The sequence below is a fragment of the Mytilus californianus genome, unplaced genomic scaffold, assembly GCF_021869535.1.
Source record: "Mytilus californianus isolate M0D057914Y unplaced genomic scaffold, xbMytCali1.0.p SCAF_53, whole genome shotgun sequence".
NCBI lineage: Eukaryota > Metazoa > Mollusca > Bivalvia > Mytilida > Mytilidae > Mytilus > Mytilus californianus.
The window spans coordinates 1,174,758-1,195,983 of NW_026262705.1; the positions used below are offsets into that span (position 1 = coordinate 1,174,758).

The window sequence follows — 21,226 nt, forward strand, 5'->3', positions numbered from 1 at the left end:
TTCATTACCAATAAAGGGAGAATTTAAGACTATAATAAGAAATAAAACATGTGGCACAGAAACAAAATTTATTGTTGTGAAAGGAAAAATCAATTCTCCACCCTTACTAAGTAAATCTACTCTGATTAAGCTAGGGATGTTACAGATTAGATCTGATGGTTCTTTTGTAAAGACAAACCAGTTGAGAATACCAGACAATGGACCACCTTTCAACTCTGAGAAACTTGCTATTGAAAAGGGATTTAAACACTACCAAGTCACACCAGGACGCCAAATAGCAAATGAAGAAGTTAACGTATTTAGGAAACCCATCAACAAAACAGAGCAACTAACAAAGTTAAAAAAGAAAAACACTAAAACAGCTAAACAGGATATGCATAGAAGATATCATCCAAACTTATATGAGAAGATAAATGAAAGAGACAGACAATGCAAGGAGAAAATTAAAGAGTATGCTGAAAACAGAAGCAAGAAGATGAAAAAAATGGCCCCCCCGCAAGACATGCGCGGGAGGGGGCAGAGGACATACACAAAGGTAATGGGCCCCCGCAAGACAGGCGCGGGAGGGGGCGGAGGACAAAAGTAATGGGCCCCCGCAAGACATGCGCGGGTGGGGGCGGATAAAGAGACCTTGGAAAACCAGAGATACACATGACACAGAAATCAGAATAACCAACCAGAAGAACCACCTGACAGACCAAAAAGAGACAGACGCGCACCTCAACATTTAAAAGATTATGATATGTGATTGCGGGTGCCATTGGACAGCATGTGAACTTTATTAAAACATTAATTCATAAGTGAACATAACACTTTTATTACAAAAACATAAGTGAACATTTCAGAGACTGTGATAATTTAACTCATATATACAAACTTTATTTTACACATTATTAATTTACAATTATATAGTTATTTTCTAATTCAAAGTTAAGGAGGAATGTAATATCTTCGAATATTCCGGGAACGTTACGCACAAAACTGCGGGACATTAACTTATTACGTTACGTCGCTACGGCGATACCCTATATTTCGTAGTCATTATTAAAATACCATCTGAATAATCAAGTCTTGCTTTGATCTTTCATAGTCGAACTACTATATCACTAGCCAGTCATCACTGAGGTTGTGAGTTCGAATCCCGCACGTGCCAGGTGCGCTCAACTCCAATCTTAATTGACTAGGTTTTCCTACCGAAGATCGATGATTCTCTCCGGGCACTCCGGCTCCTCCACCAATAAAAACTGACTACCACGAAATAGCACAATAGTGTTGAAAGTGGTGTTAGACACCAATCAATCAATCATATTAATTTGTTTATGTATTAGTTTACAATTAAACAATATCATTGTTAATTTTATGAAAATGATCATTTTTCATGTTAACTCATAGTGATGTTTTCATGATCACACACCAATGGGGAGATTAATTCACAAGTTTATAGTTCAATTCTCTATATGAAAGTCAAGATAAATTGTAATTTATAAAATAATGGAATAAGCATCATGAACACAGCTGTTAAAATATCTTTTTACGCAAAATAATAACAGTTTTTTTAGAACTACAAATCATCAAGTTTATTATACCCTTAATCTTTTAAGTGTGGGCAATTTTTCACTCATCTTGTCCATCCGTCTGAAAAATATTTCGACCATACTTTTCATAGGTACTGCCGTACAGACTGACTTCAAATTTGGCCAGCAGCATGCCTGTGAGCACTTTTCTGATCTTTCCGACACTTATTTGCCAATATTTTGAAATTGTCTTTATGTTTAATTTATTTGAAATTTTCCATCACTTTTTATAAAACTTGTACTTCTGAACAGAATGACTTTATATTTATTCTGCAGCTTGACGAGTTGAAACATTTGAGCACTTAAAGGATTTCATCATGTTTGCAAATACTTTAAATTTTTCCATATGTTGACTGACCTAAATTTTCTTCATCATACTTTTCTAAAGTTCAACTGAACAGAATTATTTCATATTTATTGAGCAACTTGATAGATTTATAAGATATGCACTCTGTCAGTCAGATACCTACCAGTATTTCCTGTTTTCCAATACTTTGAATTACTAGTGAGTGTATACTTAGCATTACAACACATGCATTCTTATCACAAAGAAATGGTCATGATATTAAGTATTTGCCCCTAGTCTACACAAGAGGATGGAAGTAAATAAGTAGTTAACAATTCACATATTCATGTGCCTGTTCCATGTCAGGAATCTTGTCAATGACAATTTTTGACTTATTAAAATTTCGAGGTTTAACCTATTACTAGAAAGCTATTATAGAATAGTAGAAACTCTAAACAGCAAAATGATCAGCAATATACATGTAAGATATTCACAACTGCCTATTTTACTGAAACCGTGTAATGGCTCAAAATTAGGTATTGATGTTCCTAAAACACGATTTTGGAAAAAGTTATTGATTTTTTGAGTATTTTTCTCAAGAATATAATAAGAGAGAAACCTCGACCAGCTTGGATGACCTGCAATACAAACAAAAATGCTAATATGACAGTTAACATTGGACGACTCTTTATATGAGTTATTTCCCATAACTGATGAATTTGACGAAGTTTCAAGTTTTACCTTTTATCTCGAAAGCTATAAGAAAGAGTTGAAACCGTAAAAGACAATAATAATCAGCAATAAAATATCTACGATGATTATCATGTGTCGAAAAAAACATTGAAAGACTCCTTGTAGGAGTTATTGCACTTTTAAAATGATGATTTTTTTTTAATAATTTTCGAGTTTTTGCCTTTTATCTTGAAATTTGAAATTAAGAGATGGGAACTGTAAACAGAATAAGGAACAGATTTCAATGTCTCCCGCGTCGCACATATTGTGTATACCCAAGAGCAATAACTAAAAAATAAATATTTTTTTTTTTGTTCAATAAAACTTTGTATATATATCTTAGAAAAATGAAGGTTTGAGAGCAAATACAAAGAGAGGCAAAAGATACAGAAGGGACATTCAAACTCATAAGTCGAAAATAAATTGACAATGCCATGGCTACAAAAGAAAAAGACTAACAGACAAACAATAGTACACAAAACACAACATAGAAAACTTAAGACTCAGCAACACGAACTCCACCAAAAACTCGGGTGATCTCATCACATTCCGGAAGAAAGGGGGCGGGATTGTATTTACGACAATTGGAACATATCCGTTGTCATCTGCGAAACGGATATTCAATAACGGTCAACAAACTCGTGATGGCGTCCGTAAAATTTACGAAGAGATGATTTACAATGTAATTTCCAATATAATTAATATTTCAAAGGGGCATAACACTTTTAAAAATATTTGATTTGCACTGATTTTCGAACTTGTCAGAGACATTGCTTATACATTGAATTAATAACCTTTAGTTTGATATACATTTTATAAAAATCTGGCAAACATTGTACACATGAGAGCACTTACAATGCAATTTTCCGTACATTTAATATTTCAAAAGAGCACACCTCTTTTAAAAATAATTGATCGGCACTGATTTTCGAACTTGTCCGATAAATTGCTGATATAAACCTATGATATAAGTTTTATAAAAATCGGGCAAGAATTGTACAAGTGAGAGCGCTAACAAGACCGGACAGACGGACGGACGGACGCCCGGTATTTCTTTGTCCGCTGCAAAGCGTCGCATGGTGGACAAAAAAAATATCAGCACTACAAAATATAATTTAGATAGATTAGCAGTTCAGTTTCTTATGAGTACCTTGTTAGATTTCTTGATTGACCATGTAGAACGCATCTATCCCATCGAACTTGAGATAAAGGATACAACAGATACAGTAAAGTCTGCCTCGTATCTTGACTTATATCTAGAAATTGACAATGAGGGTCGGTTGAAAACAAAATTTTACGACAAAAGAGATGATTTCAGTTTCCCCAATTGTGAACTTTCCATTTCTATGTAGCAACATTCCAGCAGTGCCTGCATACGGAGTATATATCTCCTAGTTGATACGATATTCCAGGGCTTGTGTTTCCTATCATGATTTCCTTGATAGAGGGTTGCTGCTCACAAGGAAGCTATTCAACCAAGATTTCCAAGTGGTGAAGTTGAAATCATCCCATCGTAAGTTTTACGGACGCCGTCACGATTTGGTTGACCGTTATGGAATATCCGTTTCACAAATGATAGCAGATATGTTCCTAATGTGACAATCCCGTCCCCTTTTCTAGAATGAGACCTACCGAATTAGACTTATAACCGGGTTTGTACTAACATGAGCAACACGACGGGTGCCACATGTGGAGCAGGATCTGCTTACCCTTTCGGAGCACCTGAGATCACCCCCAGTTTATGTTGGAGTCTCTGTTGCTCAGTCTTTAGTTTTCTATGTTGTGTTTTGTGTACTATTGTTTGTCTGTTGGTCTTTCTTTTTAGCCATGACGTTGTCAGTTTATTTTTTACTTACTATGAGTTTCAATGTCCCTCTGGTATCTTTCGCCTCTCTTTTGTTAATAAACCCCTTGTACCTAAATTGAATCAGTTACTTAAATGATTACAAGAAAAGAGGCCGTTGTCAACATGGTGAAGTCAGTTATGTTTCTTTATTAATATGAATTATGTTTTATAATTTAACCCACAACAAGTTCATAACTAATGTTAACAGTCTGTGTAACAGCTTGAGGTGATTATATGTCTTTAGTATACACAAATACGTGTATTGGATAAAAAATAATGTAATGTCTTTAACATTGATGTAAGTATAGTTTAAATATTTATTTTGTATGAAATATTTTTTCTAAGTTGTATTTGATGACAGTATTATTTGTTCAAAGTCGATCTAACTTGTGTATTTGAGACTGAAAACAAGACCCATCATATATATGTATCCGTCTGTTCTCCCGATTCTCCATGCAGTTGTAAATATAAATATATTACAAAATAAATATATTTTTCGATTGTATGTACCGCAAAATTATGATATAGCTCGAATAGATTTAAACACGTCAAATTAAATTTCCATGTGAGCAACACGTGTTCCTTGAATAACACGTACCTGATATATATGAAACGAAAGGTGGAAATATGGTCAAGTCCGAGAAAAGGTATCCAGTGACTATTTTCAATTTGTACTATTAAAGTACACAACTGAGACAAAAGGATTGGTTGTAGTCTATGCAATTTATAGAATTCCTAAAAACAAGGTGAATTGAAATAAATACATTGTATGAGGAGCGACCGCGTTGGTTATATATATATAAATTTATACGCATGGCAATGCGGCGTTCACACAGTGCCGATTATGGCTCCCGTTTGTGATCAGACAGCGCTAAGACACGAAAAGTGAAAAGGTCGGATTACTATCCTCAATGATCTGGAATGTCCTATCATTGTCTGAACGCAGTCGTATACGTTCGTAACAGATTCCGAGGCTACGGATCGGGAATGGTCCGGAGAGATCGGCCGAACACCCCCGACAGTTATAGGTGCGTCCCGTAACATTCGGGGAAACTCAGTCGATTTTGTCTAGTCGGATTACAATCGGGACTATTTCGTGACAGATTCTGCTGTATCGGATCAAAATCGTAACAATGTTCTGTGTTTTCTGGACGGTGTCCTGGGGAACGGTCATGATCTGGAGAAATTTGTCATTGCTGTTTTTTTTGCCGATTGAGTCCAGATTGCATCCAGATCTTGCCGAATGCGAACCGTCTTTGTTCCGGAACAGTCCCGTTATTAATACGAGATTCGGCAATAATACCCACGTCGGAGTCCGGACAATTACAGAACACGATACGACGGAGTCCCGGCAAAGCCGTTTGCAATGCGGTACATCAGATTGTGCTAGGATTGCGTTTCGGTAATACCTGATCATCCCGAATATGGCGATTTTTTTTATAGTATGGGACTATCAAATGAAACGGTTTTCTAACGAATATCTTCCGACCGCGTCGGGTTACTGTCTGGTCACTGTCTGATCTCTGTCGGATCGCATACGGCAGAATCGGGACGCTGTCGGGACATATTCGGTCGTTTTTTACCATGCGAAAGATACAAATCGAATTAGAATCGGATTGAGAACAGGATAATCGGGGCAAATTCGGCTGGAAACGGCTGAATTTGGACGCTTCCTGAACAATATCTGAATTTTGTCGTGATTAAATAAATGTTTTTACAAATATAAATTAAAGTTTGAATTTCCAGCCGCGATATAATCTGTAATTATTATAGTTTTTCTTTTTTTTTATTATATCATGTTCATCACAGTTCCAGTAAGTTTGTCTAGCATAATTACCATTTTCTTTACATATGAAGCTTTAAAAGGTTCGCGGCAGATAAATTTTAAATCTGTGTTTTAAAGGACCCTTCAATTTAATAAGAAAACGTATGTTTGATAACATTACGTGGAAGTGTAGTGTAGAGTGTCGAAAAGTCATAACTGTCAACCAAAATTGAAAGGACCATAAAAAGCACATATATCTAAAACATTAAAAGAGTTTTTCACACTATAAAGATAACTAATTTCTTATGTTTCATAATTATATATGCTTTATTATAAAAGTTAATAACAAGATCTTTAATTCTAATTTAAGTAAGATAAGAAGTAAAGCACTAACTAGAAGCTGAGATGAAATTATATTGGAAGTTTTTTGTTTGTGTAGTTTAGTTAACCAATACATAGTAAGGACTTTCAAATGTTCAGAGGAGACCTTAAGCTGAGATCTAGTAGTGACGTGATAGTTTGCTATCTGACTCTCTTTGGAGTCACAACCTTGGATGAAAAAGAATTTTTAGTTTCATTTTAATAAACTTCCGTGTAATACTACCATATTGTTTGATGCTTTGTCGGCCGCACAGTACACACTTCAAGTACTCGCAAACCGTTTCGTGTGCGCTTCTGCAGTAAAGTCCATCGACAGGTTGTAGATATTCATATTGGCACAAATTGCGCCCCTTTAATAGAAGACAAGTTCCTGTATTGCCATGAACCACAGTTATGGCCAAACTCTGGAAGGATCTATCTAAATATCATATAAGTGATTTCTCTAATTGATCAAACATTCTCTAATTATACTGCAAAAATTTACTCAAGGGAACTTCCTATATTTGTCCTTTTCTAGATCTTGCAAATCCTATATATTTCACATGGAAAAAAGAAACAAAAATGAATGACAAAGAGACGATTTCTCGTTCTCCATTGCTAATTTTCCTTTTTTGACGGTGATGTTATTTTGGCCTCTCACGTTTTAGATTTCAATGAACAAAATCTATATATATATGTTTGTTATTTCCTGTTACCTGTTTTATGTATTATTTTATATAGTTTAGATTGTTAATATTTTGAATTTTAGTATGAATGGTTGTATTTTTACAAAACAAACTTTATTCTGGTCTGAATTCAAAGCTATTGACCCATCGAAAAGAAAATTTGTATTCAGTATGAATGGATAGTCAACTTAATCAAGAACATGATCTCATTACGTAATGCTGTTAAAAGGCTAATTTTAATATTATTTGTGTAATAGACATTACAAGAATTTTAACTGTGACACCTGTTAACCGTTAAATATGTCTAGGTTAGTCTATGGAAAGGTATATACTATGAAATTTAAAGCGAGGGGCTTGCCCCGAGCTCTTAATTTCATAGTATATACCTTTCCATAGACTATCCAATTTTGCACATATTGACAACTAGAGTAATCTTTTAATTGGTCTATTGATAATTTATTTTGGCTGACTACTTGTATCACAGGTGTTTGTAAAACGGAGCTCATTAACGAATTTTGTAAATCTACTCACTAGTATCATTGTAAAATATGTGATTTCAAAAGGCCCTTCACTCCAGAATGAAAAGATGGCAGCTGCTGGTGTAAGTATGTATACTGATATAAAGCGGTGTTTTACTATACATGTTCTTCTTACAAGGTAAGATGACAAAATAAATTGACCAAAAGCAGGCAATAATTAAATTGCAGTGGAAGCTTTACATGTTTTGAAAACATTTTTTAATTTCACAGTAAAACTAAAGCTATAATAAATTTGAAACATAGAGATAGTTTGTCCCCAAAGATATAGTCTAGCAGATAGGCATTAAAAAGCAACTACAAATAGATCAGAGATTATAGGTTTTGTGTTTTTTTTTTTTTTTTTATTAGTTCAAAGTAAAAACTATAAGATTTATCAGAATATGTTTATATATATATATATAGGTGGCACATTATTTTCAGACATAATCACAGTTTTTCAATTCATGACATCGTCCTGAACATGCTTGAAATATTTGCCACTGGACATTAAGCAACCAATAATCAATAAATCAATCAATTCATGACGAAATAGATCACTTTCCTTAAGAAAGTTTAAAAAATTATCACCAAGTTGCTTTAATTTTCCTTCACAAGGTTTCATAGTACACACTTTTCTGTGTACAAAGTAATTGCATGGATGATACATTATCATAATTTTAAGATATCGTTGTACTCTAATCAAGGTATAAAGAACCATATGTATTACCCTTTATTTAAATGATAAAATTTGCAATTGTCAAAAACATTTTTTAGATCCAAAGATTTTAATAGCAGGATATTTAAAAATCAATGTGAAAACTAATTACAAACTATTTAATTTAATTTGGAACACAGCATTTTATTTCAAAATAGCCAGTGGCAATTTTTGTTTTAAATATCTTGATTACGATACAATGAAATCTTACCCGTGTGGTCATTCATGCGTAGTCACTTAGTACACAGGAAAAGTATGTACTATGAAAATTAGAAGGCAAATATAAGCAATTTGATTGGACGAGAAGTTGTAAGTATGTGCTAACTATATTTTCTTAGCATCTGAATGAACTCTATAGAACTGTCGCAATTAATTAGTGCTATTTATCTATGGCCATAAAGTTGCCACTGTAGAACACTTAAAGTTTTTGATCATTTTAATATATTTAACATTCAAAGATAAAGACAGATTGAATGTTTATTCTGGTCAGTTTTAAGGTTGTTGCTCGATTTGAAAAGTTGGTTACATGTTTGCAATATATAAATATTGTATATGAACTCGATGTGGTCTTTTTAATTAATATTGAGGTGTAACAAATGCGTCATGATATTTTAACTAATGAAGTATGAGGCCTAGACACAATTTAACCAGTGGGAAATTCAGGTAATGGTAAAGAGGGCGCTTGTCCCTCCAATTTTTGATAGAAAAGTATAATTTCTAGACAGAAAATCGATTAAAGATCTACTGCTCATCATTAATGTTTTGTTTATCATTTGACCTATTTTTGAACCAATGAAGTAAACATCTGGACATATGTCAGTTTGCTTTTTGGAACGACTTTTAAAAATACTTCAAAATATAGAACTCCTAGTATGTTCAGGTATCGTTTGAAATATTATTCAAGTCAGAATCATACCAATAAGAACTGATTCATAGTACTGTTAAGATTACTGTACTATCATGACTATACAGTGTAGTACTAGATGACTTTGTATCTATGTCATAAGTAGATTTTAAGACTAGTAGATCAAGGATATATATATGTGAATTGTCAAATTTATAAGTACCTTTATGATAACATCAACGCTGTAAAACCAGTGAATAGGAAAAACATTCCGTTACATAGCTTAAGAGAAAGGTTGGACTGATCGGTTCTTTTAAACTTGCACCAATTGCTATTAATGATTCTCTTGATTTTTTTAATGTTCCATCTCTAAACGATGCAATTACATACGATTTATTGCTCATTATACAATCAACCAAAGACAAAACGAAAAAGAGAAATCAAAGTACTGAAGTACTGAACATCGGATGACCGCAAGTTCTGGTGGATGGTCACAAGCACTTGTCTCACAAAAAAAATCACATCTCTATGCCTGAAAGTTAGGTTAAGGAACATAGAATGAACATAGAATGATATATTTTTTTCTGAGACAAGTTCCTGTGTGGATGATGAATAAATGACAAGGAATTCAACCTCACCGTTATAACAATTCTATTGTAGTGATGTAATCATTTGTTATCAGTATACTCTCAGTCTGGTTTATTGTTATATATTATATTAATATTTGTATAACAGTCATATATAATTTTCATCCATTTGTATATCATTCTATTCTACTATTCTAATGATAGTGCAGTGCAAGTGCAAGTGCACGGTGGACACTCTTCTGTAATAATTCGTTTTTCTCATAGATTGGATTTGAGTAGGCATTCATATTTTCCCGCGTTTGTTACAAAACGTTCTTGAGATATTCTTCCGCATGCGTTAACACAAATTTTCGGTATTCTTGATTTGTTATTGATATATATATTTCTCACGACAAAACATTTTCATATCATTTATCTATGTTCTTGAAAATTATTTTTATCAATATTTATTATTGATGAAGTTGATATTATAACAAGCGATAAGGAATGTTATTTTGCACTCGATGATATCCGCGTAATTATACGACATACGTTCGGTTATCAGTCAAAAACGCAAGTCACGTGGGTAGAAATGTCTGCGGCAACATAACACCGGAATGCCCTCACGGTCATCGGCTGTAAAAATGGTAAAGCTAAGTTACAAAAAAGTAAGTAAGCAAAACTTAAAATACTACTCAGTTATCTCAATTCTAATTCAAAATAAACAAAAAATTCAAATTTATCAATATACGAACCAACAATTGTATTGGCAAACGCAGACTGTATAAATAATTACAGGACAATGCTAAGGCCAAAAAAATAATACATGTGTTTCCGCTAACGTGCTGAAAAAAATAGGGTAGGTAGGTGGGCAATATCATTTAATTTTACAAACATTTTTTAGTTGGTTACTACTACGGAATCAGTCTGACTTTAACAGTGCTTGTTCCAAAATGGCATAAAAAGTGTTAGGGTAGGCACTAAAAATTAGGGTAGGTAGGGTTAGCGGAAACACATGTATTATTTTTTTTTTGGCCTAACTGGAATCAATGTAGGCCTATTCTTGATTTTCATTAATATTTTCCACGTTACGTAAAAGAAACTTTTAGGCATAATGAAGAATCTATCATAGTTATTCGTGTTATAATCATATGTAGCATAAAAGTATTTATCTTACCTCCTATACATTTCTACGAATATGATTGGTTAAAAGCAACCACGTGGAGACCGTGTATATTTCATATGGTGTTAGTAGGCGAGGCTTCTATTTCAATACACGGATAGTAGTGGTGTTACGTCTCTTTATAAAAACAACACGGTGTTGAGGAAAAATCTGAAAGGTTTCAACAGACGAAGAAACTGATGATGAACGATTGAAATAAATTCATAAAACACATTTAAAGCTAACAAGTTGTTATTGTTGGCATGTGTTTTGTATAGACCAATTGAAGTAGGTTCTTAATACCAATTAACCCTCTTAGTGCGGAGACAAATTCCATAACACTGTCCAGAAACGGCCGGGTCAATTTCAGTACAAATTAACATAAACAGTATATTGTTATTCAATCTTGTATAGCAGCATGTTATCTTGCTTAATTGAAGATTTACTCAGATGTAAAGCCAAGATGTTTATTTTTTCAAAAAAAATAACGTTATTTATATGACACATCACATCACGTCATAATGGTGTTCACGTCACGTCCTAATGAAGTTTCGCGCTTTTCAATTAGCTAACGTCAAGCACTTTGCTGTGCTTGGAAGAAATCGTTCTGTTTTTTTGCAACACAGCACTATATTTTACGAAATTTCAAGTCAGTTTTACATATGTTCAGTGGATTATTTCAAATCAAATCAAATATTTTATTAGATAAAGCACTATATAAATAATAAATATGATATTGCGTAATCCAAGTGTACAACATACATGACATTTATACAACATGACAAATAATGTAAATTAAACATAATGCATAACAAGAGAAAATTAATGATATGCTGTATACATGTATATATATTTCTACAAGTGTATTTTTGTTAAGTATACTTCCATAACATATGGTAGACCAACTGATACTAAGCATTGTTATGAACTTTTTAGTGAAACCTGATTATAACCTATACAATAAATATTTCTTTTGTTTTAATTGTTTGAATTGCGTTTTCCATGTAGAAGCACCTGTATTTTCATAGCACGCTTATATTAAAATCTGAACAGAAAAAATAATATCATTATTGTTTAGGGACCAGCTGAATCACGCCTCCGGGTGCGGGATTTTCTCGCTGCGTTGAAGACCTATTGGTGGCCTTGGGCTGTTTTCTGATCTTTGGTACATCTATGAGGCATTATCAAGTGATAGATCTGATTTAATCAGAAAAAGGGTCAAAACATACACAAAGGAAATTCCTTAAATTTAGTATTGGCAACGAAATTCAATCTATGCATTCACAAATTTAAACTATGCATCACTAAACATTGGGATCTACTCAAACATGATGAGGTTGGCAAAGAAATATTCTCGGTCAAACCAATATATATATATATATATAATAGCTAATAAAAAGCATGAAAGTATAGCCGATTTATTAACATTGACAAAATTGAAATAATATTATAGGTGAATCCCTGAGGATGGCGTGCTTACAATGCTTAAACCTATTCATAAATGTAATACATTTATCTTGAGTATTTAATACAAAAACCACCGAAACACTTAATTAGGGAAGGATTGATGTAGGCTATTAAAGGTCTAGTAATACTAGTATCTTTTTTATCATTATATTGTAATTTAATAACAATTAAACACTATGTATATGGAATCTCCCGAATAATATTTGTTTGCATTCGGGATTTAGATAGATGTTGGAATGCGTTGATGTTAGGTGTCACTTATACACAAAGCAAAAACAATAGATTTATCCATACGAAAAAAAAAGAATCACTATCGATTTTAAAATCTGAACTGAAAAAAATGTCGGATTTAAAGAATGTATATATATATATATATATATATATATAAACTTTCTCTCTATAGCATGCACTATAATCATGATAATGTGTTTATTGTCTATCTTCTAATACCGAATTTGTTTGCGGCATTGTAATAGTGATGTTGGTTTATTGGTTGCAATAATGAAAACTTTTTTGTGTGTGTTTTTTTAAGAAAATTTAAATAGCATGTATAGTCAGGAGTGAAACAATGTATAAAACTGTATATTAACTGTAAAATGATTTTAAAAAAGGTCAGTTGTACAATTCTATAGACTTTGAAGGCAACTTTTCACATTTTTATGTCAGCATTATCTCGAGAGGTCAATCCTTGATACGCTCGTCTGAAAAAATGATAGGTACATATCTACAAGTGATTTTCTTCTAAATAATAACTTTAAATATGTTAAGAAAATCAAAACGCTAATGAACAATATTGACGAGTGAAAACATTGTCTGTCCTCTGAGATATCAAGCAAATCAAACACACCCTTTTACCTGCATGCTTTCTAGTTACCGTAATAAAACCCCTTCTTAGCTGTATTATCTTTTCATACCTGTATTCCTGTATATAGGTGTTGTAACCTGTGGATGGGTTTCGCCATTAGCTATTTATTTATGGTTTGTCTTTTCTATTTCTTAGTTTAAGTCTTAGTTTTAAGGTTCGGTTCTAATATTTTCGATAATAACATTCTTGATTACTTTTGTTTAATAGTATATTTATACTATTTGTAACTATCATTGTACATATATATATTTACAGAATAAATATTAGAGGGCTCTTACGAATTTATTTAGCTATATGGGAAAAATACCCGGTAACATTATGCAATAAACTCAGTATATAGCTATAGAGAGAAAGTTAATAACGCACGCAAACTTACTCCAAAATAACACCATATGTGTTCATTAATATTTGTACATCAAATTGCAATATTGACATATTGTATACCTGTATACGTCCTTGTTAAAACTAATTATTGAAGATTTGATCACTTTGATAGGCCACTAATCTAAATACCACATGTTAAGATAGTCGGTAAGATAAATTCGTTACACAGTGTGCTAGTGACCTGATACGATATATATGGGGTCAGAAAATTCCATATGGGGATTCGAGCTTCGCTCTCACCCTATATGGAATTTACTGATCCCATATATATCGCATTAGGTCACTAGCACACTATGTAACTAATAATATCATTACATGCCTCACGAATTCACCCCGTCGAAAACTGAGGACGGGTGTTCGAGAAAACAGAGCACTAGGAACGTCTGCTTCTGTTCGCTGGAAATAGAGTATGGGTCGATACCTTCCATGCAACACATTATTTGGTGATAATAATTCTCAAAAAATAAAATTTGATACTTAAACGTACTTACCTGTTTTTTGTTTTTTTTTTGCTTCGAAACCGCACTCCGTGTCAATCATAGCCAACACCCCACATGTGGCGTTCTACACGGTTATGTGTCCACTAGATAACAATAGGGTTTTGTTGTAAATAAAAATCATCCCAATATCTACTAGATTTCTGTGGTTACTAACCAATGCCATTACACCCTTTTCAAGACATGGCACCGACACAAAAAGGAAGCACTTTGAGGAAACATTATTTGTGACACCGTATTTATGCAACTCATCCACGTTGTAACGTGTCAAACCTACAGAGACCTACAGATACAACATGACTAATACATAGAGTTTGCACCTAATTAATGAATATTATGCACAGTGTCAATAACAGTATCAGAAGTGAGAATTTAAAATGTGATTGCTTCCACGCGTTACAAAAAAAAAAACAAGAAGATGTGGTATTTGCCAATAAGAGAACTTTCCACCAGTGATCAAATGACTTAGAAGTTAGCAACACAGGCACTTGTTTCTATCCATGGGAAGGTCGACTATCCATATATATGGATAGTCGACCTTCCTATGGATAGAAACAAGTGCTTGTGGTAAGCAACTATAGATCACCGTATTTAGGTACAAAACAATAAACGAAAACAAAATTATAACAAACAGCAACACAAAACAACCACAGGTTGCAGGCTTCTGACTTGGGACAGGCACATACAGAATGTTGTGAGGTTAAAATTGTTTGCTGGCATCAAACCGTCCCCCTAACCTGAAACAATGCATGAGACTGGCATCAAACCGCCCCCTAACCTGAAACAATGCATGAGACTGGCATCAAACCGTCCCCCTAACCTGAAACAATGCATGAGACTGGCATCAAACCGCCCCCTAACCTGAAACAATGCATGAGACTGGCATCAAACCGCCCCCTAACCTGAAACAATGCATGAGACTGGCATCAAACCGTTCCCCTTACCTGAAACAATGCATGAGATTGACTTCGCGTACATAAAATTTAATCCAATACGTAACACAACAATGCAACACGCAATCCATATCTCTGCTAATATTGATAATAATTTACATTTTTGGTGATCAACCAATCTTTAACGAACGCAACAATGTTTTCAGGGTGAATAGTATGTACATGTACAACAGAGACGCTTTGAAGATTGAACTAGTTTTTCATTCTTAACGATTCAAATTAAGAATATTTTTTTTTCAACTGTACAGCATATTTGTGTAAGTCACCTCAATAGTAGTACTATTAACCAGTTAACATTTGCACTTTTCAGGTTCAGTTTTTATTGAGCCGCTAAACAATTTCCAAACTAAATTAAAACGATGCTGTTCATATAGTGGTAGCCTTGTATTTGATTATATTTTGATTGAATATATTTTGATTTTGAAAGTGGACATGAAGAGACTTTGTTGCATCTTGTTCATGATGGTCATTGAATGTTTTGCTGGTGAACTAGTATACACAGACTGCAGTAAGTTTTAAAATCTTGAGCGGAACTCAACAGTTTTCAGTACATTACAAAAAGTTTTATTGAGATAATTTTGTTTTTTACCCTACAAAATGCTAAATACATTCCGAATAGTTGTATAGATATATAAATAGGGAGAATGATGTGGTTTGATTGCTAAAGAGACAACTATTCACCAGTGACCAGACCAAAGGATGAAAATGTCTGGTATGACAAAATGTGAAAAACATTAAAAAAACAAATAAAATCAACGGCCTGATTTCTACCAAAAAATAATGAACGAAAAACAAACGACATACTTCAGAATAAGAACAATATGGGTGGAACGTAAAATCATATATCACTATAAATTATACAAAATTCCACCTAGATTTATAACTGAAGTAAGAAACCTGACTCAAGTTTGCAGCCAGTTTTAGTAACTTTCTTTTTGAATGTCTATAAACAAAAGAGATTTTTCATTGTTTAAAATTAAATTATCGAGCGTCCACTTTTGGTGATTTTTCATCCAATCTCAAAAAAAAAAATACAATTGCTCTTCAAGTTTGAAACAGATGACGGAAACACCATATATATATACATATATATAAACAAAGATGAATAATTAAAAAATGAATAAATATCATACGTAAACTATCTTCACACCACATTGCTGATAACCACGTTTTGTTTTATCAGACAAGAACCAGCACGTGCTGCATGTCAGTTCTGCGAGCTTGAGCCCATACCCGCCAAAAGTACCTGGTAACCTGACAGTTTCCGGTCAACTTGAACTTGGCAAAAATATATCCGGTAACATTCAACTTGACGTCAGCATTCATAAGAAGGAACTTTTTCTCTGGATCCGTGTCCCTTGTGTATCTAACGTTGGAAGTTGGTAGGTTGTATATATAATTTTGGTATAATTGTTTTGTTACAGAAAATATTTGATTGGTTTTAAGTTTGTATAAAACTAGAAGTTTATAAATCTGTTAAGCAATTGTTTCATTTTGAAAATATTGATAAATCAATTTAGGACATGTCTAACGTGAAAACACATTTCTGTACCAACTATTGGTAGGACGTCTATAGAATCCACTAATATATATATATAAATATAATTATTTCTGTGACTGTATCTTGCATTAATTTGTAGGATCCTTTACAATAGATATATATTTCAGCTGATCTGTAACAATTCCATCGTCATGCCTTATATATCATGTACTGTATTACAACGCTAGATTAAAACTGACGAGGAAAGGTAACACCCGGCCACCGAAAGCTTTATTATGTGAAGCCTAGGTGATCGTGTGGTCAAGCGCGTCGGATACAGTGCAGGCGATTTGGTGTCACGATATCTCAGTAGCATGAGTTCGAATCCCGGCGAGGGAAGAACAAAAAATTTGCGAAAGCAAATTTACAGATCTAACATTGTTGGGCTGATGTTTAGACGAGTTGTATATGTATATATATATATATATATAAACAATATGAGGGTCTGGATGGGGTTTACAGAATAGAGAATAATGAGCAAAAAGTACAGAATACATGGCTAAAAACAGACTAGACAAAAATAAACAAACAAAAACAAAAGAATAGAAAATAATGGGGGTAATAAAATAAAAAGAATATACAATTTATAAATGGCTGAAAAAATTAAAGAATACAGAATTGAAGGACCCCAAAACAAAACACATGATTATGAATATTAAATACTAATACCGTATCATGGTGTTTACTTGTAGCACGTATGATTTCTGCAGCTTGTTGGCTTCAAATTTCGTTAGCAACGGGAAAGCATCATGTCCTCCTGATCTGACAGCACAGAAATTCTCCTGCACATGCCCAATACAAACTGGAACATACACGCTTAAACCAGTCGTAATACAAATTCCAAAAATATCAAGCATAGTTTCCGATCTGATATCGGTGAGTTTAAAATTAATGCTATTAATATTTGCTATCATGTACATGTAATTCACTCTCACGACCTGTTATATTCCGACATATCTATTGAAGCCCTTTTCTTTACCATGTTATGAATGTTGTTCGGAACGAGTTAAAGTTTATTATCAATTGAAATATTTATTTTTTCCTTTGATTTTTTTCCCCTCAACATGTTCAATAAAAAGCTTCTAGTGGTACAGTTAAAGTCGTCCTCATCAAAAGTTGTACGGAAACTATCATGATTTGGTTGACTTTTAGTGAAAATCTACATACGCCACAGATAATCATTGACATGCTCTAAATGCGTTACAAATCCTCTTTCCCTGTATTATGATTTCTCCGAATGAGACTTATCACTATGAGCAACGCAACGGGTGTCCAAATTATGTAAAGCAGGGTCTGCTTACCTTTAGAATCACTGATTTTTTGGGGTTCGTGTTGCACCGTCTTAGTTATCAATATAGTATTTGCAGACTTAAAGACTTTTGAATTTTAATTGATCCTTTGGAATTTGCTGCCTCTTTTTATGACATTTTGCTGTCGGTAATTTAGAATACTGATTTAAGGCAAATAGGGTGGGTTTGTAGTTTGATTGCAGTGCAATGTCCGACAACAACATATTTGAATTATTTATTGCATTCAAGTATGGTTGTTGACACACACTAGTTAATAAATTAATATATATGACGAAATTTGCTAAAAATAAATGGCATTGTAAATATAGATTGGTTACGTCCTCATTGGAAGATATGAGTGTACATATTTGATTATTCTTGTAAATAAGAGTAATATATTTACCATTCCTTTTTAATTAAGTCTCCCAAACGAAGTTTGGGAAGACTTATTTGGTTTTGCTCAGTTCTTCTTATTCTTCTTCTTCTTCCGCCGCTTTTAAATTTGAACTTGTCCGCACCCGTTCTCCAAAACCGCTTGTCAGATTAACTTAGGGTTTCACAATATGTTAGACTAACATGTCTAGTGGTGCAATCAGGGTTTTGTTTGTGCAATGGGGTTTATAAAGGGGTACTTTGAGGGGCAAAAAGAAAGGAGGGTTTTACTATAGAACCCTATGGGATTTTATTTTTTTAAATTTTCAAATGATTATAAATTGAAAACCGTTTGTGATACACAATCTTTTTATTTGAAAATGTTCCAAATGATAAAGCACATTAAATGAAATACAGGGCTAGTCCCCAGGGGTCACCCACCCCCTGCCATTTAAGAAAGTTCTAATATCTTGTAAATGGTCGAGATCCCCACCCCTAAATCATATATATTCTGGTTTGTCATGCCAAGATGGTTTGAATGATATACAGGGTTAGTCCCCAGGGGTCATCCCGACCCCCTGCCATTTGAGAAAGTTCTCATATCTTGTAAATGGTCGAGATCCCCACCCCTAAACCATATATATTCTGGTTGATCATGATAAAGCACATCAAATGAAATACAGGGTTAGTCCCCATGGGTCACCCCACCCCCTGCCATTTAAGAAAGTTCTGATATCTTGTAAGTGGTCAAGATCCCCACCCCTAAACCATATATATTATAGTTTGTCATGCTAAGATGGTTTGAATGATATACAGGGTTAGTCCCCAGGGGTCATTCCGACCCCCTGCCATTTGAGAAAGTTCTAATATCTTGTAAATGGTCGAGATCCCCACCCCTAAACCATATATATTCTGGTTTGTCATGCCAAGATGGTTTGAATGATATACAGGGTTAGTCCCCAGGGGTCATCCCGACCCCCTGCCATTTGAGAAAGTTCAAATATCTTGTAAATGGTCGAGATCCCCACCCCTAAACCATATATATATTCTGGTTAATCATGATAAAGAACATCAAATGAAATACAGGGTTAGTCCCAAGAGGTCACCCCCAGCCCCTGCCATTTAAGAAAGTTCTAATATCTTGTAAATGGTCGAGATCCCCACCCCTAAACCATATATATTCTGGTTTATCATGCCAAGATGGTTTGAATGATATACAGGGTTAGTCCCCAGGGGTCATTCCGACCCCCTGCCATTTGAGAAAGTTCTAATATCTTGTAAATGGTCGAGATCCCCACCCCTAAACCATATATATTCTGGTTTGTCATACCAAGATGGTTTGAATGATATACAGGGTTAGTCCCCAGGGGTCATCCGGACCCCCTGCCATTTGAGAAAGTTCTAATATCTTGTAAATGGTCGAGATCCCCACCCCTAAACCATATATATTCTGGTTTGTCATGATAAAGCACATCAAATGAAAAACAGGGTTAGTCCCCAGGGGTCACCCCACCCCCTGCCATTTAAGAAAGTTCTAATATCTTGTAAGTGGTCAAGATCCCCACCCCTAAACCATATATATTCTGGTTTGTCATGAAAAGATGGTTTGAATGATATACAGGGTTAGTCCCCAGGAGTCACCCCCATCCCTGCTATTTATGAAAGTTCTAATATCTTGTAAGTGGTCAAGATCCCCACCCCTAAACCATATATATTCTGGTTTGTCATACCAAGATGGTTTGAATGAAATACAGGGTTAGTCCCCAGGGGTCATCCCGACCCCCTGCCATTTGAGAAAGTTCTAATATCTTGTAAATGGTCGATATCCCCACCCCTAAACTATATATATATTCCTGTTTATCATGTCTCGAAAATTTGAATGACGTATACGGTCAGTCCCCAGGGGTTCCCCCCACCCCCAATGTTCTAATATCTTGTAAATGGTCGAGATCCCCACCCCTAAACCATATATATTCTTGTTCGTCATGTCTCGAACATTTGAATGACGTATAGGGTCAGTCCCCAGGGGTTCCACCCACCCCCAATGTTCTAGTATCTTTTAAATGGTCGAGATCCCCACCCCTAAACCATTATATTCTGGTTTGTCATGCCAAGATGATTTGAATGATATACAGGGTTAGTCCCCAGGCATCACTAATGCATATAACTTTACTGGACCAAACCAATTTTTACTGGACTTTGTCACTAATGCATATAACTTTACTGGACCAAACCAAATTTCACTGGACTTTGTCCAATGTCAGGCGACCCTGGGAATTACGAATTATGGGAGATTCGTTTGGGAGACTTCGTAACAGCATCCTGTTACAATCATTTCTTGTTTCATTATTTTCACAGGGAGACTACAAAGTTGTTGCAAAACTTGTAAACAAAGATACAGGAGAACAGATAGGATGTTACCATGTTGAAATAACTTTAGATCATTCCTGTTCAGGCTTTGGATGTATTCTTGGATAATTTACTGCTATCAACTGAATCAATATGTTTATCTTATTGTTTAATGAATCTAAATATAGATAATTTAATTCGAGGAATCTTATTTATTCTAACTGCCACAAATATGAAGTTCAAGATTTTGAAAAAAAGAAATTGTACCGAAATGTTACATTTTTCATTCAGGGTCTCTATGTGAATAAAGACACTAACTATTCATACTAAAAAGGAGAAGATACAAATTAGAACTATCAGTAGAAGAAATATAGACAACATACATGTCAAAAAAGAAAAACAACAGACCACTTAACACTACACAGAAAATTATTGATTTCGCATGACGTTCTCAAC

The 21,226-nt window shown here is 34.1% G+C and overlaps 1 protein-coding gene across 1 annotated transcript; it reads left to right on the top strand.

The window, feature by feature from the left end:
- Positions 1–15,646: 15,646 nt before the first annotated feature.
- Positions 15,647–20,963, top strand: LOC127703864 (ganglioside GM2 activator-like). The gene is made up of 4 exons (XM_052207938.1): positions 15,647–15,728; positions 16,404–16,602; positions 17,453–17,636; positions 20,780–20,963. The coding sequence occupies exons 1-4, from the start codon at positions 15,653–15,655 to the stop codon at positions 20,897–20,899; spliced, it is 579 nt and encodes a 192-aa protein (XP_052063898.1). The 5' UTR covers positions 15,647–15,652; the 3' UTR covers positions 20,900–20,963.
- The last annotated feature ends 263 nt before the right edge of the window (positions 20,964–21,226 follow it).

Coding starts and splice junctions, on each gene's coding strand:
- LOC127703864 (XM_052207938.1), top strand. CDS start 15,653: ATGAAGAGACTTTGTTGCATCTTGTTCATGATGGTCATTGAATGTTTT. Junction 15,729..16,403: donor ACTAGTATACACAGACTGCA/GTAAGTTTTAAA, acceptor TTGTTTTATCAG/ACAAGAACCAGCACGTGCTG. Junction 16,603..17,452: donor GTATCTAACGTTGGAAGTTG/GTAGGTTGTATA, acceptor GTTTACTTGTAG/CACGTATGATTTCTGCAGCT.